Source organism: Bos mutus, chromosome X, assembly GCF_027580195.1.
Source record: "Bos mutus isolate GX-2022 chromosome X, NWIPB_WYAK_1.1, whole genome shotgun sequence".
Lineage (NCBI taxonomy): Eukaryota > Metazoa > Chordata > Mammalia > Artiodactyla > Bovidae > Bos > Bos mutus.
This window is the reverse complement of record NC_091646.1, coordinates 127,734,511-127,758,918: the sequence shown is the minus strand read 5'-3', so window position 1 is coordinate 127,758,918 and position 24,408 is coordinate 127,734,511. Positions and strand designations below refer to the sequence as shown.

The window sequence follows — 24,408 nt, the reverse complement described above, 5'->3', positions numbered from 1 at the left end:
TCCATTGTGTGGATGGATCTCACTTTGCTTATCTGTTCATCCGTCGATAAACACTTGCGTTGCTTCTGCCTCTTGGCTGCTGTGAAAACCACTGCTGTGAACATGTGTATAGAAATACCTCTTCAGGAACTTGGTTTTATTTATTTTTGGGGGGGGGGTACAGTCCCAGAAACACAATTATCGAATTACAAGGTGATTCTCTTTGTAGTGTTTCGAGGGTCCCCCCGACTGTTTTGTAGACTGGCTGTGTCATTGTATTTTTCTTCCAACAGTCCACAAGGGTTCAAGATTCTCTATATTTTCACCAACTCTGGTTATTTTCTCTCTTTTTGATAGGAACCATCCTAATGTGTGTGAAGCCATTATCTCTTGGATTTGAATTTCTTGAATAATTAATGACATAGAGCGTTGTTTCTTGCTGTTAGCCATTTGTGTGTCTTCTTTGGAGAAATGTTTATTCAAGTCCTTTGCCCATTTTTTGATTTTTTTTTTCTTGTTGAGTTCTAGGAATTCTTCATATAATAAAGTCTGAATACAAACCCACTTATCAGCTACATGGTTTGCAGATATTTCCTCCCATTTCAGAGGTTGCTTCTTCACTCTGTTGAGTGTGTCCCTTGATACCCAGAACTTTTTACGTTTGATGTACTCCCATTGACTATTTCTGTTCTTGCTTGAGTTTTTAGTGTCATAGCCAAGAGTTTAAAAAAAAAAAAAGATCCTATGTCTTAATGCTTTCTTTCTGTTTGTTGTCTTTTAGGAATTTTGTAGTTTTAGCTCTTACCTTTCGGCCTTTAATCCACCTTATATTAATTTTTGTATATGGTATAAGAGTCCAGCTTTGTTCTTTCCAAGTGGATATCCATGTTCCCAAAACACACTTTGTTGAAGAGACTGTCGTTTTCCCCGTTGAGTGGTCTTGGGAGCCTTGTTGAAAGATCACCTGGGTGTTGCATGTGTGAAGAGTTATTTCCAGGCTCTCTATTCTATTCCATTGGTCTATATGTCTGTCTTTATGTCAGCACCAAACTGTTTCGATTACCATACCTTTGTAATATGTTTTGAAACCTGGAAGTGTGAGATTCTCCAAGTTTGTTCTTCTTTTCCAAGATGGTGTATGGCTATTCAGGTTCCACTGAGAGTCCATATAAATGTTGGCATTGACTTCTGTATTTCAACAAAAAGTGCCTTGGGATTTTGGTATGGATTCCTCTGAATCTGTAGACCACTTTGGGTACTGTGGGCACTGTAAAGATGATCAGATCTTGCGGCCCATGAGCCTGGGAAGTGTTTCCCTTTCTTTGTGTCTTCTTCAGTTTCTTCCAGCAGTATTTTGTAGTTTCAGCATTACAGGACTTTCACCTTCTTCTATTTCTCTTTGACGCACTTGTCAGTGGGTTTATTTAAATGTTCTTTTCAGATTTTTCATTGTTTAATGTGTGGAAATACAGCTGACTTTTGCATGTTGATTTTTGTCATCTGCAGTGTTGCTGAAGTTTGTTAATAGTGCTATGGTCTTATGTATATGTGCAGAATCTTTAGAGTTTTCTACGTTTAGGATCATTTCATGTGCAAACAGATGACTTCATTTCTTCCTTTCTGATGTGGATGTATTTTGTTTCTCTTCCTTGCCTAGATGCTCTGGCTAGGACTTATAGTGCTGTGTGAGATAAAAGTGAGACGAGAAAGCATTGTTTTCTTGTTCCTTATTGCAGAGAAAAAGCTTTCAGCCTCTTAACATTGAGTATGATGTTAGTTATGGGATTTTCATATATGGCTTTTATTATGTTGAGGTACTTTTCTTTTATTCCTGGTTTGAGTGTTTATATCATGAAAGGGTGTTGAGTTTTTTCCAAATGCCTTTTCTGCCTCAGTTGAGATGATCCTTTGGGTTTTGTTCATTTTGTTAACACGGTGTGTCACGTTGATTTTTGTATGTTGAACCGTCCTCAAGACTCCAGAAATAAATCCCCCTTCTTCACGGTGTAGAAGAATCCTCTGAATGTGCTACTTAAATAAGTTTGCTAGTGTCTTGTTGAGTGTGTTTGCCTCAGTTTCTTGTCATTTCTTTCTTTGGCTTTGGTGCCAGGGTAACGCTGGCCCGATGGGATGAGCTTGGGAGTATATCGTCCTCTTTTAATTGTGGGGAAGAGTTTGAGTACTGTTGGTGGTAATTCTTTACAGTCTGGTGGAATTCTCCGGTGAATCTGTTTGGTCCTGTTTTCCTTGTCGGACGGCTTCTGATTACTGAATTAATCTCCATAACACATAGAGGTTTGAACAGACTTTCTTTTGCTTTGATCTCGATAGCTTGTATATTTCTAGCAATTCATCTGTTTCTTCCAGGCTATTCAGTGTGTCTGCTTACAGGTTCTCACATTATTCTCTTTGAATCACTTTTATTTCTGTGCTGTTGGTTTTCGTGTCCTTGCTTTCATTTCTGATTGTATTTATAAGCCTGGTTTTTGTTTTTTTTCTTCAGTAATCCAGCTAAGTCTATATTGTTTGTATTTGACATGGAGTCTCTTGCATTGTTTAACATACAAAGCACCCTTGGTTTAGGCACGCAAATCTCCTCTTTCTTCTTTATCCACCCAAGCCTTTCAAGTGGTTTTCCTTCCAGAATTTTTGTCGTTTTTTTTTTTTTTTTAAGATATACTTGAGACATGATGGTCGTGGTTTAGGCACTAAGCTGTATCCGACTCTTGGATACCCGCATGGCTTATAACCCACCGGGCTTCTCTGTCAATGGGCCTGCCCAGGCAGGAACACTGGAGTGGGTTGCCATTTCCTTCTCCAGGGACCTTCCCAACCCAGGGATCCAACCCATGTCTTAGCAGGCAGATTCTTTCCCATTGAGCCACCAGGGAAGCCCATACTTGAGATATATTCTACTATAATTCCAAGAAAACGATGTCTTCTGCAGCTACCCTGGTAGTTTGGCTGGAATGCCATCAAGTCTATATTATGGAGTCTATTTGGTGATCCAGTCCATGTAGTATCCTCATCTTGGCTTTCCCAGTGACCAGATATTATGTAAATGATACCTCATCCTGGGTAATCACTGAAGAGAATGGAACCCTAAAACCAGCTCCAGTGTAGAAATGAGATGAGAACTTGTTCTTCCTAGACGGTTTAGTCCTGCTAAAGTCGCCTGGAAGACTCTTGTCTCTGCATACATCTCATGCCAGTCACAGACATGGTAAGGACAGAGATCTAGTTTCTACTCAGAGAGACGTCCTGCACCCCCGAGTTGCCATCTGTGCCACCTCCCTCCCAGCACCTCTTTTATGTGAGCCAAAGCCGAGCCCCACCGGAAAGGCAGCCTCCCGGGTCTGGAGTCCAGGGAGCGGTGACGGTAGCCAGGAACAGACCACTGCCGTCTGTCCAGATCAGGTGTTCCTCTTGTCCCCTTGCCGCTTTGAGTCCATCATGCAGCTCAGGATGATCGAGGTGGAGCCCTTGACTTCCGTTTCTCTTCCCTCTGCAGGTGTTTTCTTGGGGGGCGGGGGCATTTCCAGCTGGGGAAGGCACCTTGAGCCCATGAGAGGAAGGAGCCTGTCTGTAGAGAGGGTGTTTTATGAATTCCACGTCCTTCATTTTGCACAAGGAAATGGCAGCCCACTCCAGCATCCTTGCTTGCAGAATCCCCACGGACAGGCGGGCTGTAGTCCATGGAGTCGCAGAGAGTCGGACACGACTGAGCGACTCACACAGACGTCCTTCATTCTGACGATGCAGCTCTGCCTTCAGGTGAGCGCTGTGGCCCGGCAGGTCCTTAGTGCGGAAGGGAGGGCAGGTTGCCTGGGAAACAGGCCCTGCCATAGTGATGCAGGAGGTCGGCCTGGGCCGTCACCAGGGTGACCGGCCCCTGATTATGAGGTGCGGGCGGCTCTGCCTGGGTCCCGCCTCACGGAGGGTCGGGCTGGCCTGTGCGGCTTGGAGGCCAGGCATGAGTGACTTGATTCCCTCCTCATGAGCTGTGGACACCTCTCTTTAAAATCGGCCGTGGATGTTCTAGGAGGGAAGTACTTTTTTTTTTTTAACTTTTTATTTTCTATTGAGGTATAGCTGATTAACACTGTTGTGATGGTTTCAGGCGGACAGTGAAGGCACTCAGCCGTACATGTACATGTATCCATGCCCCCAAATTCCCCTCCCATCCAGGCTGCCACATGACATGGAGCAGAGTTCCCTGTGCTGAACAGCAGGTCCTTGTTGGTTCTTCATGTTAAACACAGCAGTGTGTCCATGTCCATCCCAAACTCCCTGACTATCCCTTCCCCCATCCTCCCCTCTGGAAACCATAAGGTAATTACAGAGGATTGAGCAGAGTTCCCTGTGCTGGACAGCAGGTCCTTGTTGGTTCTCCATGTGAAACACAGCAGTGTGTACACATCCATCCCAAATTCCCTGACTGTCCCTTCCTGCCATCAGGACAGAAGTACTTTTGTCCAGTATGTCCTGTAAGCATTTACCACATCCCTTAGTGATGAAACAGAATGTAAGTCAGCCAAGGGTCTAATTATTTTCTGAGAATAGACATCTTCTTAACAGTGGCAAAAATTTTTGACCAAAAATATATATATATATATATATATATATATATATATAAATGTATGTGGTTTTACATAGGAAAAATTTTGACATGGAATGTAAGGAAACCGTCAGAACAGTGTTCCCCATGAAGGGTGCTGATAACCTCCAGTGTATTTTTTTTTTAAATTACTGTTCTTTAATTAAAAAAATGGTCTCTAGTTTTGGGTACACGAGGTCGTCGTTGCTGCGTGTGGGCTTTGTCTAGCGGAGGCGAGCAGAGGCTGCTGATGGTGGTGTGCGAGATTCTCACAGCCGTGTCGCTTCTCTTGTTGAGGATGAGCTCTATGGCTTAGTTGTCTCACGGGCTGTGGGGTCTTCCTTCCCCAGCCAGGGCTGGAACTCCTGACCCCTGCGTGGGCAGGTGGGTTTGTCACCCCTAAACCACTAGGAAAGTCCACCTGCACCGTATTGTGGAGAAGATTGCTTCAGTCGCGGGTTCTTGGAGGTGTATGACGGTAATGTGTTTTGGCATCGTTTAAGCAGGAGTAAGTTGGTTCGGAAGGCCGGTAAATAAAGTCTGTGGTTTTTAATGGTGTGAAACCCCCAAGAAGGTCTCCTGTTGCCGTGGCTCTTTGCTTTTCCTGCTCTTTTTCCCTGGGGGTGGGGGTTGGGGATTTCCCACGGAAAAGCCCAGGACGTGACTTCGGGCCCGTGGAGGGGACGGGGATAAGGCCCTGCCCAGGACTGCTGGCCCAGAGGCACTGCCCCGTGACATGGGCCCCTGAGGAATGCAGGTCCACCGCCACCGTGGAGTGTCGCCTGGGTGTTGCCCATGGGGACAGGTCCCAGGTGGAGACAGGCCTGACCCGGACAGGTCCTCACCGGGGCTCCGAAGTCCCTCACGCCAGGACAGGCTCGGGATTCACTGACGCTGCTCTCGGGAGCGCCCTGAAGACTACAGCACAGCCACCCAGTGGGCAGCACTTTCCCTGGGGGGCGCCCCGGGCCCGGTCCACCTGGGCCTGTTTCTTCTAGGCCCGGTGCTTGAGCCTCTTGTCTGTTTCCACCTGTCTGCCTTTGGCTTTTCTGTTTTGTTCTTCATCTGCCTTCCGCCTTTAGTTCCCCATGGCTGTCAGCCAGCGTGACCATCTCCCGCCACCCCACTTGGTGAATACACCTTCCACCACCCTGGCAAGAAGGCACTCGCTTTCTCAGGGTCCCTCTGTAACTTCCTCTTCCTTTACTTAACCCTTATGTGCAGCTGCTGCTGAGTGGGTGCTCAGGGAGACACAAAAGAAACGTCTCCTTCTCCTTGCAGTCCATAATGAGAGTAGGACCCATGCGTCTCAGTTCAGTTCAGTCGCTCAGTCCTGTCCAACTCCATGTGACCTCATGACTGCAGCACGCCAGGCCTCCCTGTCCGTCATCATCTCCCTGAGCTTGTTCAAACTCGTGTCTGTCCAGTCATAGACTTGACTAAAATGTCTTCATCTTTTTTTCTTATATACAAATAAATTTCAGGTCTTACAAGATCAGTTCAGTTCAGTCGCTCAGTTGTGTCTGACTCTTTCTTAAACCACGCACTATATAGTCCGTGGAATTCTCCAGGCCAGAATACTGGAGTGGGTAGCCTTTCCCTTCTCCAGGGAATCTTCCCAACCCAGGGATCAAACCCAGGTCTCCCGCATTGTAGGCGGACTCTACCAGCTGAGCCACCTGGGAAACCCCATTACTTACTGTTTAACAGGGATTCCCAGGTGGTGCTAGCGGTAAAGAACCTTCCTGCCAGGTTTGATCCCTGGGTCGGGAAGATCCCCTGGAGGAGGGCACGGCAACCCACTCCAGGATTCTTTCCTGGAGAATCCCACGGACAGAGGAGCCTGGCGGGCTGCAGTCCACGGGGTCAGAACGAGTCAGACACGACTGGATTGGCTTAGCATGCGCACATTGCTGAGCCATTCACGATGCCTCCTAGGACATTTCTTAGGATACCTGTGTGATGTGTGTATACACACGGTACACATCCCTTAAAGGAACTAAAAAAAAAATTCACCAACATCCAAAGCAAGTAAACAGCTGATGCATAGAATGAAAATCCTGAAATATTTACATTACATTGCTTGGCAACTTTTATAGGAAGAGACAGGTGTTAAGCAAGTGAGAACTCTTTTTTTTTTTTTTTTGGCTTGTACATGAGGTGAGTCTCCTTTATGAGCCTGAGGCGTGTCAGGGACTAGCTGAGAAGTCAGGTCCTCTGTGTGTTCTTACTTGTGCCTGCGTGTCAGCCTCAGGTCATTTTAGCACCTGCACTTCCCAGGTGATGCTCTGCAGTCCTGCGAGGTTTAAGTAAGCTGCCCACAGATGCTCAGAGCTGGCTTCTGACTGGCAGGGGCTCCAGCGAGCAGAGCTGCACTGTTCGCAGGGCAGGATTTGGAGAATGCACCCCTCAAAGGCAATGCCGACTCATAGGAAGAGTCCTCTTCCAGGCTGTGCCATGCCCCTGAGCCACCCACCCCACTCTTGAGGGGGGCTTCCCTGGTGGCTCAGATGGTAAACGATCCTGCCTGCAATTCGGGATCCCTGAGTCAGAAAGATCCACCCTTGAGGTGGTGCCAGTGGTGAAGAATCCCCCCTGCCATTGTAGGAGATGAAAGAGACTCAGGTTTGCTCCCTGGATTACGAAGATCCCCAGGGAATGACTACCCGCTCCAGTATTCTTGCCTGGAGAATCCCAGGGACAGAGGAGCCTGGCAGGCTACAGTCCAGGGGGTCGCAAAGAGTCAGACACCACAGTTGAAAGGAGAGTGGCCCTCAGGGTGAGTCAGCAGGAGGTTATCCCCTTTATCTGCCCTGGAATGTGAGCTCGTAGCCTGTGGTCATGCCATTCCAAAGCAACTGATTAGAAATCCACAATGATGTTGAAATCCAGGCATTGCTCAGGGTGCTCTTTGAAGGGGCAGAGGTGTCAGTGCAACGGTTGGGATGTTGTTTCGGGGCGGAGGGGGGGGGGGCTCTGAAGAGCTCCAGTACCATAGTCCTTTCTGTCTCAGCACAGAGAGGAGTTCAGAGAGAGCAGAGTGGTAGATACTCGTGGCTAATGAGAATAAGACACCTGTGAGGCTCACAAGCAGGTGGACAAGACTTGTCACGCCCCGAGAACTTGGCCAGCCACAGTTTTATAATCAAAAGAAAAGTAGGGAGGAGGAGAAGACCACCTTTTTCCTCATTCTTGAGTAGATGTCACGCTTCCATCATCAACTCCTCCTCCACGTTGGGCAGGGGAGTTTTCTTGTCTTGCATGGTCAAGCTATTTCACAGAGTTGTTTTTTCATGTGGGCAGAGCATGACTAAGTCACTGAGCTCACTGGGCGGGATGTGGGTCTCATGCCACCGCCCTTTTATTGTTTGGGGGCAAGTCTCCTGCTTCTGTTGCATGGTTTTGCTGCTAAGCTCTAATCCTTTGGCCACCTAATGCGAAGAACTGACTTCTGGAAGAGACCCTGATGCTGGGAAAGATTGAAGGCGGGAGGAGAAGGGGACGGCAGAGGGTGAGATGGTTGGATGGCATCACCCACTCGATGGACATGGGTTTGAGTAAACTCTGGGAGTTGGTGATGGACAGGGAAGCTGGCGTGCTGCGGTCCAGGGGGTTGCAAACAGTCAGATACAACTGAGCGACTGAACTGAGCGAAGCCTGCTTGGTTGTGTGGTTAAGCAGCTCTCCTTTCCTGAGTGATCATTTAACTTACGGGGGTCTCCCATATTTTTTTGTGCTTCCAGTTGCCTCATAGGGCTAACTGTCTGATCGCCTGCTTTGTCCCTTCACTCTGTCTCCGTCATCTGGAGCCCTGCTCTGAGAACCTGCTCCTGTAAGTTGCCGCCCCCTTGCACCTCCTGGCCGTCATTCCAGCGGAGAGACCTGGTCTCGGGGTCCGAGGTGGCAGCTGGAGATTCCGGGGGCTTCTCCCTACTGCTGCCGAGAACCGGTGCTCCCCTGTTGTTCCTGTGTGTGTCTGTGTGTCTTCTCTTTCTTTCCCGAGCTCTATGCTTGAGGGCTAACCGTTTGTCAAAATTTTGCCAGCACACGTTTGTATTTGCAGTCATGAACTACGACTCCTTCTCATAATCACGGCCCCCTGTTTCTAGTCTCCACCTCAAGCTCCTACCTTGGGTCCGTTTCATCAGTTTCCTGTGGCTGATGTTCCAATGACTGACAGACATGGTGTCCTGGGACAACAGAAATTTATGTAGGCACAGTCCTGGAGACCGGAAGGCTGAGGTCAGCGTGTGGGCAGGCCCACAGTCCCTCCAGGGGCTCCAGGGGAGGCTCCTCCCCGCCTCTTCCAGCCTCTGGGGGCTCCAGGCGTCCATCCCTGGGCTGGTGGTGGCTGCCTCCCTCCTGTCTCCGGCTCCATCTCCACGTGGCTTCTCCTCCGTGTCCATGTGTCTCTTCGGTGTCTTATGGGGAGCGTATCGTGGGATTTAGGGCCACCCTCATCCAAATGACCTCATTTCAGAATCCTTTACTTCTCATCTGCAAAGATCTTGTTTTCAAGTCAAGTCCTGTTCTGAGGTCAAGTCGTCCCAGGGCCAAGGATCCTCCAGAGGCTCCAGGGGAGGGTCTGCCCCACCTCTTCCAGCCTCTGGTGGCTCCAGGTGTCCGTCCCTGGGCTGGTGGCCGCCTCCCTCTGTCTCCACGTGGCTTCTCTGTGCCTGTTGCCCTTTCTCTTGTGAGGACACCAGTTACTAAGGGCCCTAGTTGCTGTTACGAATGTCTGTGGGTCTCTCTGAGTTCATGTAGTTGAAGTCCTGACCCACAGTGTTAATGTATTTGGAGGTGACCTGATTGCGGGGTGGTGAGATCATCAAGGTGGCACCCCAGGAATGGGATTAGCGCCCTTCAGTGAGAGGCCCCTCAGAGCTCGCTCCCCCCACCCCCCACATCAGGACATGGGGTAGGTGGCCGTGAGTCAGGAAGAGGGCCCACTCAGGAGACCCTGAGTGGGTGCCTTGGTCTCGGTTGCAGCCTGCAGACCTGTGAGAAACAGATTTCCGTGTTTACACAGCAGCCAGGCCAATGGGGCTGCACGACAACAGCTGGAGCAGAGGAAGGCAGACGTCACTGGGCTGAGTGCATGTGTGCGTTGCTCAGGCGCATACAGTCTCCTTTTTCGACCCGCATGGACCATAGCCCGCCAGGCTCCTCTGTCAATGGGATTCTCTAGGCAAGAATACTGCCGTGGGTTGGCATTTTCTTCTTCAGGGAAATCTTCCCAACCCAGGGATCCAACGTGAATCCCCTGTGTCTCCTGCGTTGGCAGGCACATTCTTTACCGCTGAGCCAACTGGGAACTCCCACTGGGTTTAGGGCTGATCTCATTCTGAATGTCCTTCATCACCTCTGCACAGACCCTCCTCATCCCAGGTCAGATACCCCAGGGGTGAGGACCTCACCTCTGCTCAGACCCTCATTGTCCCAGGTCAGCTCACGGTCAGAAACCCCAGGGGTGAGGACCTTCACCTCCACACAGACCCTCCTCATCCCAGGTCAGTTCACAGTCAGAAACCCCAGGGGTGAGGACTCTTATCTCTGCACAGACCCTCATTGTCTCAGGTCAGTTCACGGTCAGAAACCCCAGGGGTGAGGACCCTTATCTCTGCACAGACCCTCATTGTCCCAGGTCAGTTCACGGTCAGAAACCCCAGGGGTGAGGACCCTTATCTCTGCACAGAGCCTCATTGTCCCAGGTCAGTTCACAGTCAGAAACCCCAGGGGTGAGGCCCTTCACCTCTGCACAGACCTTCCTCTTCCCAGGTCAGCTCACGGTCAGAAACCCCAGGGGTGAGGACCTCACTTCCGCATAGACGGTCTCCTCATTGTCCCAGGTCAGTTCACAGTCAGAAACCCCAGTGGGGAGGACCTCACCTCTGCTCAGACCCACGTCCCAGGTCAGTTCATGTTCAGAAACCCCAGGGGTGAGGACCTCACGTCTGCTCAGACCCTCATTATTCCAGGTCAGTTCATGGTCAGAAACCCCAGGGGTGAGGACCTTCACCTCTGCTCAGACCCAGGTCCCAGGTGAGTTCATGTTCAGAACACCCTGACGTCTCTTTCGGGGCCCACCACTGCACCCACTGCCCTTGAAGGCATCCCCTGTGGCCTGTGCCACGCTGGTGCCAGCCTGTCCCCTCCCAGGCAGGGGCACTGTCACTGTCTAGGAGAAGGGTCTCCCTTCCACCCTGCGGGCTGCGAGGAGGAGGGACCGAGCCTCGTGTCCAGGAATGCTCGGATTGGAGGTCTGAGCGGGGCAGCCGGCTTGCAGCAAACCCTATGCCAGGATGGCATGGTGTCTGCTCTCTCCCCGGGTGGTTCCATCAACCAAGCCCCGACTCTGCCGCCCCACCCCTGCGCCTCCCCGCAGGACTCTAGACTCCGCGGCTGCTCCGAGATCCCCTTGTGCTGAGCCCGTCCCTGAATAGTGTCATCTCCCCGCCCTGGGTCCTTTCCGCTCCCAACCACAACGTGTCTGCGGGCTCAGGTGAAGTGTCACAGAGGACGCCTGAGCTAGATGGGGGGCTGCTGGATACAGCCACCCAGCACCTGAATTTCAGGGCAGCAGCTGAAAGAACCCGTGTCCCCTGTCGACCTTCTCTGCACGCGTCCGTGTGCAGAACCACGTTCCTGGCTCTTCCATGTGCAGACCCACTTTCCTGGCAGCCTCCATATCTCTCCTAACCAGCCCGAAGCCTCCTGGATGAAGTCACGCAGAAACACTCAGCTCTCAGCATCGCTGATCTTCGACAGTTCTTTCCTTCCCTGTAGATCAGTCCTGGGAATGCTCATTCTGTGTAGCAAGAGCGATCTGTCTGTGCCCGGCCATGAAACCCACTTGAGCACCCCGAGGCTACCAGCTGTCTGCTGGCTGGGTTTCATTTATGTACCTAATTAATGAGCTTCTGTGCAGGACAGAAGTCCCATCATGTTTCTAGTCTTTTACTTCGCAGACAGACTAAGAAAAAGTCAGCGTACGGTATTTAAAGGACACAAAAGTTTTTGAAGTAATCGGGCAGTAGCATGTTAATACCAGGAGAGTTGAATGATTGACGAGTAACCTGAGTTTGATGGATTGGTGGCGACCATGGCTTCTACCATCTTGTGGGGCCTTGCCTTGCTGTGTGTGTTTTTACGGGTGGTGTGTTTTACAGGCGTTCCCTCACAGCGTCACCACCCGGAACGCTAATCGTCGCTGTATCCCAGGACAGAATCAAGCCCCAGACACGGGGCTGCTTGCCACGGGCTGTGCTCAGCCTCCCTGACTCTGGGCTCATGTTTGTAACCATCTCGGGCATCTTCACGGAGCTCATCTGATTTAAAAGGAGTCTTTCCCGGACTCCCTGGGGTTCCGGTGGTTAGGGATCTGCCTTCTAGTACAGGGGCCACGGGTTTGCTCCCTGGTCTGGGAAGTAAGTTCCACACGCCATGGGCCAACTAAACCTGTGCTTCACAGCTAGGGAGGAAGCCTGGACACTGCACCGGAGATCCTACGTGCCGTGACTAAGACCCGGTACAGCCAAAAATAAATACATAAATAAAAGCAACAGATCTTAAAAAAAAAATTTAACAGTCATCCAAAAACTTATTCATTCCCCTATGGATAACAATGTTGACTCTGTTTTCCAGTGTAGGCTTGCTGGTGTGTATTTATTTTGGTTAGTATTGCCCCGTTAAGTTAGTGCATGACAAAATAGTCACAGAACTAGAAATACTTAAAGTATAAGCTAAAGTGAGATCAACCATATTTAAATTTTTATAATCAGTAGCATCAGAGGACTCTTCCAGCAAAATTTTCTTTTTCCAGTAGGTTTTAGAGGAAGCATATATTTAAATATGCTCCAGTATTTTTTAGTATGCTGGTTTACTGTTGGGTCATACAACTTGAACCTTTTGTTTTAATGCAAGTCATGTTGATACTCAGCTTTAATCACCATATCCAGACCAAGGTGATTATTGGATGTATATTTGTCATAGGCATTCTTTCATCCTTTTAATTCACCAATTCCATGAAGGTTTTTTATGGAAATTTAGCTAATGTAATTCTACATATTGGTCATTAGTTGTTGCAAGCTAATTAAATAGTGTGGCTTTTTAATATTTTCAGATAACAGGTTCCAACCCCACAGCAACTCTTCAAGTAGGGTACTTTCATAGTGGTTGTAAGTTGGCTTCAGTGTGAGGTTAAGTGTGTGTGTTCACAAGACATACGGGTCTGTAGTTTTTTGTATGTTTTTCTCTACCTTCTATATCAGAAAAGTGCCAGTCTCAAAAACATGAGTTGGGAAATAAGTGTTCCCCGTGATTTTCTGAGGTTTCCTGAGAATTGGTATTGTTTCTTCCTGGGATGTTTGGTAAGTTCACCAGCAAGGGCGTGCGGTGCCAGTTCTGGGACGGTTCTTAGCTTAGATTCAGTCTCTTTCCCATGGATCTAGGGCTAGTTATGTTATCGCTATGTTCCCGAGTGAGCTGTCAAAGAACTCTCTTCCAAAGAACTTTCCTCTTCAAGAAGAACTTGTCCATGTCCTCTACGTTGTCACAGTTCTTGGCAGCTGCCCGGCTTTGCTCTGATAATGGTAGAGCTTTAGTTGCTCAGTCGTGTACCACTCTTTGAGACCTCATGGACTGTGGCCCACCAGGCGATTTCTCTGTCCATGGGATTTCCCAGGCAAGAATACCGCAGTGGGTTGTTATTCTCCTCCTCCAGGGGATCTTCCCAACCCAGGGGTCGAACCAGCATCTCCTGCGTCTCCTGCATTGCAGGTGGATTCTTTTATTTTTTTTTTAATTTATTATTTTTAATTGAAGGATAATTGCTCTACAGCATTGTTTTCATTCCTGCCTTACATCAACATGGATCAGTCACAGGTGTACCTGTGTCCCCTCCCTCTTGAACCCCCTCCCACCTCCACCCTGTCCTCACCTCCACCCTGTCCTCCCCTCCAGGTTGTCACAGAGCCCCAGTTTGAGTTCTGTGACTCGTACAGCGAATTCCCCTGGCTGTCTTGTTTTACATACGGTAATGTATGTGTCTCCATGCTGCTCTCTCCATTCATGCCACCCTCTCCTTCCCCCACTGTGTCCACAAGCCTGTTCTCTGTGTCTGCATCTGCTTTGCTGCCCTGCAAGTAGGCTCATCAGCACCGTCTTTCTAGAGTCCACATGTATGTGTTAATATACGGTAAGCACCATCTTTCTAGAGTCCACATATATGTGTTAATATACGGTAAGCACCGTCTTTCTAGAGTCCACATATGTTTTAATATACGGTAAACACCATCTTTCTAGAGTCCAAATATATGTGTTAGTATACATAACGGTGTATCTGTTTCTGACTTAACTTCACTCTGTATAAAAGACTACAGGTTCATCCACCTCATCAGAACTGACTAAAATGTGTTCCCTTTTATGTATGAGTAATATTCCACTGTATACTTGTACCACGGCTTCTTTATCCATTCATCAGTGCATGGACATCTAGGTTGCTTCCACGTCCTAGCTATTGTATGTAGATACTGTTCAGGTGGATTCTTTACCCGCTCAGCCGTCAGGGGGCCCTTGCTCTGACCGGGCGTGGCAAGCAGAGCACCAGCCATCCCAGTAGTCGCCTCTGATCCTGTGGGAAAGGCCATCGTCGAGCCCTGAACTGCTTTTCCATGTCAGTGCTGAGTGCAGATGTCCCCGTGCTGACATCCCTGCCCTGTGAGGACAGCGGTGAGATCAGACGAGGCTGCAAGCTGGGGGGAACGGGGCTGGCCCAGCGTCGCCCCCACCCCCCTCCACCGCCGAGGCCTGCACACACCCCCCTCATCCCTGACGGTCCCCCTTCCTCCACCCCCCGCCCCCAACCCAGGCGTGGAGAAGCTGATCCGCCACCTGCGGAAGCACGATGTGCCCTGTGCCGTGGCCACCAGCTCGGGGACGGCGTCCTTCCAGCTGAAGACCAGCCGCCACCAGGACTTCTTCGGCCTCTTCCACCACGTGGTGCTGGGCGACGACCCTGAGGTGCGGAGCGGGAAGCCTGAGCCCGACATCTTCCTGACCTGCGCGCGCCGCTTTTCTCCGGCTCCTCCCGCAAACAAGGTACGCAGCGTGGCTGGGAATGGGGGAGATACCCGGTGCAGGTCGGGGGGCTCTCCGTGTCCACGCGGACGGCTGCTGCGTGGCTCCTGAGACTCGAGGCGAGGGCACTGCAGGCAGTGGGAGCGCCATGCCTGGGGAGGGCCCTGCACGTCGTGGGGGGCAGCGCGGAGGCCCTGAGACTCGGCTGGAGAGACCCACCAGACTGAACCGCACGGGGCGCCCGGGGGGTCCCAGAGCGTCTAGAGCTGACCAAGCGTGGCCTATGGGCACCGAGCGGGGAAGAGGGGCCTTTGGAGACACGGGACTCCGGCATCCTCATTTGTGACGCGCAGACCCGGACGCGCATGTGCAGTTCAGTTCGGCGATTCTGACGTCGGTCAGCCACCCTCACCGCCGCTCTGCCTGCGCGCTTCTCGGTGATAACTTCGTCACCGCCGAGCTGGTGCGTGCGAGGGCGCTTGGTTTTCACTGAGCGGTCGACAGGCTTCTGTGTGTTTCTCCCACTGGAAAGGGCCGCCAGAGGAGCTCCACCTGCATCACGCAGGGTCCCCCGTGGGGAGCGGAGGAGGTGTCTGAGTCTGGGACAGGCTGGCGGTGAGCAGTGGTGCCTCATGGCGCACTGGGGCTGCTGAGGTGCGGGGCGGAGCCTCGGCTGTCCGCAGGTGTGGATTCCGGAGCGTCTGGGGGCTTCTCCAGAGGCGTGGCTCCTGGTGACCCCGGGGTGTCTCCCCCAGGCAGGGCGTGTATCCACTGGGGTGCGGCGTTCCCAGCTGGTTCCAGGATCCTGGATCAGGTGCCTTGTGGGGAACCTGTGCAGGGAAGAGCGTTTCCCTGGAAGGTCTTCTCACCGTTGTGCCCTCCCACTAACCAGTGAGCCGGTGATGGGACGCAGCCTGGTGCCACAGAAATCAGAGCCTCAGGACTGTTACTGCAAAACCAGTCTCCAGAGGCAGGAGATGGGGGAGCGTTCTTGAATGACCTGCTTTTGGGTTTAGGACCTGACTTGCTGCATTCAGCTTATAAGGGCAATCGAAACACAGAACCAGCATTACCAGTCCCAGCCCCAGCCTGTGCCTGATCTCAGACCCGCACTGGACCTCCCACGATTCAGTATACCTAGGACAGGAGCTCCCCTGGAGTCAGTGCAGACCCCGGCTTAGCGGCTCAGCTCCCAGGGACGGCCCCCACTTCACACGCCAGCCACCAACGGAGGCATCGCAGCCACTCACACTTCTCCCCGGCCGACCACAAGCTTGGGAATCCCACAGAGCCCACTACCTCGGCAGTTGTAACTCACTAGAACGACTCAGAACTCAGGAAGACACTGTGCTTGCCTTCACTGGTTTACCCAGGCAGCCCAGTAGTAAGACTCTGGGCTCTCAATGCAGGGGCCCTGGGTTCTATCTCTGCTCAGGGAACTAGATCCCCCGTCACCGTAGTTAGGAGTCTGCACGCCATAGCTAAAGAGCGAAGCTTCTGCCTGCCACAGCCAAGACGTACTGCAGCCAGATACGTGATATAAATACAGCCCAGGAACCCTGCAGCGGAGAGCTGTGTGGGGTGAGGGGCGGGTGGCTGGGCTGCTGGAGCGTGCAGGCCCACTGGGTGCACCAGCCTCCAGCACCCACCTGTCTTCAGTGCCATGCCTCCTTGGCACCTCCTTCCAGGGGTGTTTGTGGAGGCTCCATTGCCGGCAGTTAATTCACTGGCCGTTGGTAAATGCATCCTTTGCTGGCCGTGGAGATGAGGGGGTGGGCTATAAGTGGCCGCCCTCCAATCACGCCTTGGGGTGGGACACAGCCAGGAGCCCATCAATCACGCCTTGGGGTGGGACACAGCCAGGAGCCCTCCAATCGCGCCTTGGGGTGGGACACAGCCAGGAGCCCATCAACAGCCCCCCACCCCGCGCATCCTGCGTCCATCTAGGGACCAGATACTCAGGCATGCTTGAAAGGGGATTAGTATGAATGACGCGGAAAATGTGCTCACTGCCCAGGACATGTCAAGGGTTTTAGGAGCTCTGTGCAGGAAAGTTAAAGTAGGGCTTCCCTGGTGGCTCAGACGGTAAAGAATCTGCCTGCCATGCAGGAGACCCAGGTTTCATCCCTGGATCAGGGAGATTCCCCTGGAGAAGGGACTGGCTACCCACTGCCCACTCCAGTATTCTGGCCTGGAGAATCCCGTGAACAGAGAAGCCTGGCGGATACCGGGGGCAAAGACCAAAATTTTTTTTTTTTTTACATTGCAGCCATAAGCATCATTGAGTGTCAGTGAGGGACAATGATTCCCATACACGGCAAGTTCAGCTCAGTAGTGGATGCAGGCCAGCCGCTAAGCCGCAGAGTTGGAGCTGAAGCCGCAGGGCTGGCAGGGCAGGGGCTGGGGGCCGAGCGGCTCTGCTTCTTATGTCAGGACGTGTCCGTGTCCACGGGCTCAGCGTCCCGCTACAGGTTCCACACAGATGGGTTCTTTTCCCTAAGAACTGCCCCTCCTCCCGCCCCACTTAATGTTGACCCCTTCAGGTGATAAAGCGGCTTCTAGAAGGGCCACCTCCTGTATGCACTGCAGGTTGCTGTTGATCAGCCTGGCGAAGCGAGGCACCACCCCCCTCCCCCCGGGCAGACTGGTACCTCCCGGGAGGCTCCCAGAAGGAGCACTGTTTTCCAGCCCATCCTGGCAGCTGAGAGGACAAGATGCTGGACCGTCACCTCCTGAATCATGTGGCCGCGGGAGTTCAAAGAGGAGGCTGCTGCCTGCCTGCCTCCACCTCCAGGCAGCCCTTCCTTCGCCCGGCACCCTGTTCATGGAAACACGGTGTTTGCAGGTTGGCGAGTGTGTGCGCAAGCAGCGACAAGGAGACCATGTTGCTGGCTTTGCGTGAAGACATTTGCAGCAAAACCATGGACGGAGTTGGGGGGGTGGGCAGGGGTTGGGGCTGTAGCTTGCAGGGCAGGAGATTCCCTTGGTGAGGCGCCGGGCCGGAGCTCGAATGGCCCTGTTGCCCGCCCTGACGGTGTTCATTTCAGATGCGTCAAAGGAAGCTGAGCGAGTGCGTGGCCTGGGCGTAATCCAGCTCTTCCGGTGTCCTCCGCCAGTCACCCTCGTTCCACACCCACGTCTATTCATGCAGGTGTTTGTCTTGCAGAGGACAACCTCTCTTGTCCCATTTCGTACACAAATAACAGCTCATGCATTTGGGTTTTCCCCTGGTGACGTGCTTCTGGTGGTAAGAAGGGCTGTGTTGACAGGCTCCTGGTTGTGCCCCACTCTGCAGCTCGATCATCCTGTACTTGAGTTTGTCTCCCGAGTGCAGGGGCTTCCCAGGGGACTCAGTGGTAAGGACCCCGCCTGTCAGTGCAGGAGATGTAAGAGATGCAGGTTTGATCCCTGGGTCGGGAAGGTCCCCTGGAGGAGGGCATGGCCACCCACTGCAGTATTCTTGCCTAGGAAATCCCATGGCCAGGGGAGCCTGGAAGGCTGCAGTCCATGGGGTCAGAGAGTTGCACACGACTGAGTGACTTAGCACCTGAATCCAGGAAGCGGGTGCAGAGAGGCCTGTGCAGACACGACAGACCTCTTAGGTCATGTCCTGTGCTCTGCCGCTGACACAGTGCAGGCCCCAGCACGCGGCGGTGGCGAACCTCAGAGTGCAAGGGCGTGTCACACGATTAGTAAGTCCCTGCAGAGAGCCATGGTGCCGGCGCAAATTTGCGATGGTGTGCGTGTCACCGAATGAACTCAGCGCTGCGGTACTAATAGGGAAGCGGGAAAGCACAGGCGGTGTGAAAGGGGGGTTTGCGTTCACACACTGGTTACGGTCTGCTAGGAGGAAACGCCTCACAGGGCTGATGTTCATTGTTTTCACTGAAACTGTTTCCTCCCAACCTGTCCAGGTGTCATCCTTCTGTGCTTAAAATATGTAGTGATAACCAGGTCCCGGGGGCATGTTCTGGGACCTCTTCCTATACGCTCTTAGGTTCTGTGTACGGGGTGTGTCAACTAAATGGACAGATTTCTCTCTGCATAAGAAGGCACTGCACAGGAAATACGATTCAAGGAGGCATATAGAAGCTGGGGTTTATATACCATCTTAATAGGGCTTGGGGAGAAAAAGAGGGGCACTTCTGGGAGACCAGATATCTTTCAGGAACATAAATGGGCTCTCAGGAGAACAGAAGAGAGAGACGGTCGTTGTATGGTGACGTCTGTTGGGGTGATTTCTTACACAGGTGTTGACCTCTGCAGACTTCCGTTTAGTCATAAAAGTCAACGTTCCTGGGTTGTGAAAATCCTAAGGAGAGGCTTTATGGCAGTAGAATTTCTTTTTCTTTATATATATTTTATTGAGGTATAGTTGACTTACAATGTTTCAGGGGCACAGTGAGGTGATTCAGTTATACATATATACATATATATTATTTTTTGAGATTATTTTCCATTGCAGGTTATTATAAGATATGACTACAGTTCCTGTGCTATACAACCTTTGCTGCCTGTTGCATGTGTATTTTTTTAAAAATTAGAAATCTAGCACTCTATTCATACTAGGTCAAACGAGTGGAATCGAAATGTCAAATTTTTTAGTTAGGCCAAAATTCCCAAGTTTTCTACAATATATATTGTATTTATACACTAGTATATTGTAATTATTGTATTATAGTACACTATATAGGTGTATATCAAAGCTTTTCTAGTGTGCTTGATAAAGACTTGAGAAAGAACATCAAAAAAAAAAGAGATGGAGAAATTGGAAAACATAAACTAAATGAAATAGCAGTGAATGTGAAACAGAAAAAGTGAAACAAAGTGGGTAAAAGTATAAGATCATCATATAGTCCAGTTGTTTTCAAACGTGGCAGCTCACCAGAAACACATCTGGGGCTTTGGAGAAAAGCAAGCAATACCTGGGCATTTGTATGTTTCAAAAAATTCCAATTTACTTCTGACAGCCATATGGATTTTAAAAAGCGATTACAGGTTTTTCTATTACATGGTTTTTTATGATACAGTTTTGTTGATACAGAATCGTATTATTTTCCTGTTGACCGATGATGAGACAGTGGTATTAAGTTAGTAATAGTTACATAATCACAATAGAGAAAGATGTTTATCAGTTTTCACAGTCAGTAGCCAAACAAAAAATAAATAAAGATCATTACACTTGCAAGCCATAATGGGAACATGGTCAACATAACAATATAAAATAATTACATACGATCTGGGGGGTCAGGCAGAGTGATGTAGAAGGTGGGGGTGGGTGCCTGCACCCAAGAAGCCCCTCGAGTGCAGGCAGTCAGCACCTTTGATACTTCCAAGCGCCCCTTCACCTCCACGGAATGGAACAAGCACAACTGATATACCTGTTTTCATCTGCCGGGCAAGTCTGTCTTTTGGTTGGAATGTAGCTCAGTTTGTAAAGAATCTGCCTGCAATGGCGGAGACCCTGGATGGATTCCTGGGTCAGGAAAATCCACTGGAGAAGGGACAGGCTACCCACTGCAGCTTCCCACATGGCTCAGCTGGTAAAGAGTCCGCCTGCAATGCGAGAGACCTGGGTTCCATCTCTGGGTTGGGAAGACCCCCTGGAGAAGGGAAAGGCTGCCCACTCCAAGGTTCTGGCCTGGAGAATTCCATGGACTGTATAGTCCGTGAGGTTGCAGAGTCGGACATGACTGAGCGACTTTTCACATTTCACTTGGTGCATTTAACTCATTGACACTTAAGGTAATTATCGAAATACATGATCATGTTACATTTTCTTAATTGTGTAGGGTTTATTTTCTGTAGGTCTTCTCTATGCACAAAACACAAGAGAAGGAAGGGACGTACTGATTTTTTTAAATGTTTTGTGCTCGTGGCATGGGGTATGGGATTTAGTTCCCCCACCAATGATGGAACCTATGCTCCTAGCATCAGTACCACTGCACCACTAGGGAAGTTTCTGTGTGATTGAATTTTTCAGGGAGGCTTTAAGGGCTTGGTAAAGCCCATTCAGATGGTAAAGAGTCTGCCTGCAATACAGGAGACCCAGATAGGATCCCTCGGTTGGGAAGATCCCCTGGAGGAGGAAATGGCAGCCCACTCCAGTATTTCTGCCTGGAGAATCCCATGGATGGAGGAGCCTGGCGCACAACAGTCTGTGGGTTGCACAGAGTCGGACACGACTCCACAAGTAACACTGACACAGGGAGCCTTTGCTTTGAGGAATATAAGGACGCTTTAGGAAAAAGCCTCTTCCCACTGCTGTTGATTCTCAATGTCTTCAGCTCAAAAGAATCCTTGGGCCCCTGTGGCCTGTTCTGGGCCCCCTTTACCCCTGAGGGAGTCCCTGTTTTTGTTCTTCTCCCCAACCCCTCCTTGTCACCTTCCTGCTTCCTCTCCCCTGACATTCAGCATCTGGCTGGCCAGCAGGAAGGCCTCTGCTCAGTGAGCTCTGCATTTCTGGAGGCCCTCAAGTCCTCCTCCATCCCGAGAGGTCTCACCTTCCCCGTGCCTTCCGGGAGTGCTGCCTGCCAGGAGCCCTTGGTCTGGCTCCCCCTCTGACCAGCTGGTCCTGCGCTGGCCCCGGGAGCCTCCCAGGCTCCGTGATGCCCGCGTTGGATCCCACCTGCACCTTCCCGTGGTCTGTGGCCACTGGCACGTCCCAGGCCCTCCCCAGCTGGGTGGCTCCAGTGACCTCCTGAACAGGAGGGCCCTTGTGCCCTCGCATCTCCCCCAGACCCGCTGCACCACCTCGCCCTGCTGGCAGCCCTGCAGAGATCAAAGGCCATGGTCCGCGGTCCTCTGGATTGCAGGGTGACTTAGGCGGCCAGGCCTGGGCGCTCCCAGTTGTCATGAAAACACGGGCTCCCATGGGACTTCCCTGGCGGTCCACTGGTCCAGAACTTTGCCTTTCCGTGTGTGGGTTTGATGCCTGGTTGAGGAACTAAGATTCCCACCTGCCTGAAGGCCCAAAAACGAAAACATAGACATAAGCAATGTTTACCAGACCTTCAAAATGGTCCCATATGGAAAAAAAAAATCTTAAAGAAATGGGCCATCTACAGCTCACAGGCCTAGAATGTATAGTGAACAATGCTGTGTAATTACATTATTTAGAGCCATAAGGACCCACTCTCAGCTGTCTGAGATGGAACGATGGGGGAGATATAACTCTTCCTGGACAGGAGATATGAAATATACCTCCTACACACACTTCTCCTCACGTCACCTGGATGGGTGTTCATCTCCGTTTTCACATCCAGTCTAGGTGTGTATGTGTGTGTGTTAGTCTGACTCTTGGGACCCCATGATGGACTACAGCCCGCCAGGCTCCCCTGTCCATGGGATTCTCCAAGGCAACAATACTAGAGTGGGTTACCATTCCTTTCTGCAGGGCGTCTTCCCAACCCAGGGATGGAATCCATGTTTCCTGCATTGGCAGGTGGGTTCTTTAACCGCTGAGCCACCTAGGAAGCCCTCAAGTATTGCCAGTCGTCCTGTTTGATGTATTTCAAGCCTCTCGACCTCCACAGAATGGAACAAGGAAATCCAACGGCAGCCCCATCTCCCTTTGCAGGGATCCTTAAGCAATCTCGCTTAAGTTCCAGCACTGAGAACCTCTTCCTACACCCCTGCCCCATCTCCCTTTGGCATCACAGGGAGCATCCACCTGACTGGAGCCCTTTGCTGTGTCTGTCTGTGATGTTTCTGTTCGGTTGTGTTTGGCGTGACTCCTGGTAAATAGATCTCAAAGCAATTAAGTTGCTTCTGGTTCTGTGGATTCATATGCACAGACACATACATCAAACAAGATGTAAGTTGGTGCAGGGGTGTGCCAGAAGCCAGCTTTTGTTACCGACTGGAAACATCACTTGAGGGGCTCCTGTATACTTTGCTCCTGTAGTGTGGTTGCGCCAGCGTGACTGCTGAGCGGCTTTCTCGGTTCTCTACACGTGGCTGTGAAATTTCCCCATGTGGGCCGTTTCAGAGGACGGTAGTTCTCATGAGGTCATCAGGACAGCGTGTTCATGTAACCCAGCCATCTCAAGCCGCCATCACAGAATGAAAATCTGACAGGACTTCAGACCTTTACAAGGATGGGTTGTATCTTGGATTTCTGATAAGTTAACTAAATAGCCATGCCTGCAAATACATGTATTAGACACACAGGACTCTGCTAGTCTGGGAGCATTCAGGCTTTCCAGATGGACCTAGTGGTGAACGACCTTCCTACCAATGCAGGAGACGCAGGTTTGATTCCCAGGATGGGAAGATCCTCTGGAGAAGGGAATGGCAACCCACTCCAATATTCTTGCCTGGAGAATCCCATGGACAGAGGACGTGGTGGGCTACAGTCCATGCAGGTTGCAGACAGTGGGACACGACTGAAGTTACCTAGCATGCACGCATGGGAGCAATCTCACTTAAGTTCCAGCACTAAAAACCTTTTCCTACACCCCTGGTTTTGCCTGTGGAATGTGTGTACAGCACAGCTGTGGTCTTGTTTCCAGTTCACTCTGCCTGGCTCCCCACAGGACCCCATCAAGTGTATACCCTTTCACCTGGCCACTTTCTCCCTTGCTGGTTCCTGCAGAATTCCATCTTAGCTGCTGCTTGTGTGAGTGTGAGTGAACGTCGCTCAGTCGTGTCCGACTCTGCGACCCCATGGACTATACAGTGCATGGAATTCTCCAGGCCAGAATACTGGAATGGGCAGCCTTTCCCTTCTCCAGGGGATCTTCCTGACCCACCGGTGGAACCTAGGTCTCCCGCATTGCACGTGGATTCCTTACCAGCTGAGCTACCAGGGACTAGTGTATAATGGGCAGGGAAGGGGTGGGAGTCACCCTATAGGGTTAAAAAAAATCAGCTGAATGCAAAGACTTCTTAGGGTGTGCCAATGAACAGAATGCCTGAGAAACGCTGGATCAGTTGTGCACTAGGTTAAACAGATTCAATGGATCTGAACTTGGACAAACTCTGGGAGATGGTGGTAGACAGAGAGGCCTGGCGTGCTGCCGTCCATGGGGTGGGGAACAGTCAGACACGCCTTGGCGACTGAACCACAGCAACAACAACAGTTAACTCATATCGAGTTCGTTATTGGTGTTCAGTCGCTCAGTGTGGTATGGGGGCTTGCCAGGTGGCTCAGTAGTAAAGAACCTGCCTGCCAGTGCAGGAGACTCTGATTTGATTCACCGGTCGGGAAGATCCCCTGGAGGAGGAGGGCATGGCAACCCACTCCAGTATTCTTCCCTGGAGAATCCCATGGACAGAGGAGCCTGGCGGGCTGCAGCCCATGGGGTTGCAAAGAATCGGACACGCCTGAGCGTGCACAAACACACGTTTCCTTGCGTGTGTATCACGTCCTATGGTAACCGCCAGGCTCTCTGTACACGTCGTCTGCAGGTAAAGGGGGAAAATCCCCTCAGCGGGTCCGTCGGCAATAACCCTGTTTGCGGCCAGAGGAAGCGTGCGCTGCGTCACCCGGGAAGCTCCTGGTTCCTCCGCGCAGACCGCAGGCGGCTGCCGTCTGAGCCATCCCCAGGCGCTTCTTCCTCTGAGAAGGTGCTCCGTGGGGTTTGCCGCACAGCTCGCCCCGGGCGTGTCACCACAGTGTGCTCGGGCGGCCGGAGAGCAGGAGCACAGACTCGGGGGAGCTGCAGTAGCAGGCACGTGTGCCCCCTGGTCCTGGGGCCGGGGTCCAGCCCAGGGGGCGCTCATCAGGGCGTCCTGCTCGCTCCTGTGTCCTC

The 24,408-nt window shown here is 51.3% G+C and overlaps 1 protein-coding gene across 3 annotated transcripts in view; it reads left to right on the top strand.

The window, feature by feature from the left end:
- The window catches only part of PUDP (pseudouridine 5'-phosphatase), a 67,281-nt gene that overhangs the window by 33,201 nt on the left and 9,672 nt on the right, over window positions 1–24,408 (top strand). For 2 of the 3 annotated variants that reach the window (XM_070366318.1, XM_070366319.1), the window contains one exon: window positions 14,445–14,674. In XM_070366318.1, coding sequence (XP_070222419.1) covers window positions 14,445–14,674 — 230 coding nt within the window. Of the gene's footprint in view, window positions 1–14,444; window positions 14,675–17,242; window positions 17,585–24,408 lie in introns of those variants that run through there. The other variant, XM_070366320.1, reaches the window with a different exon arrangement.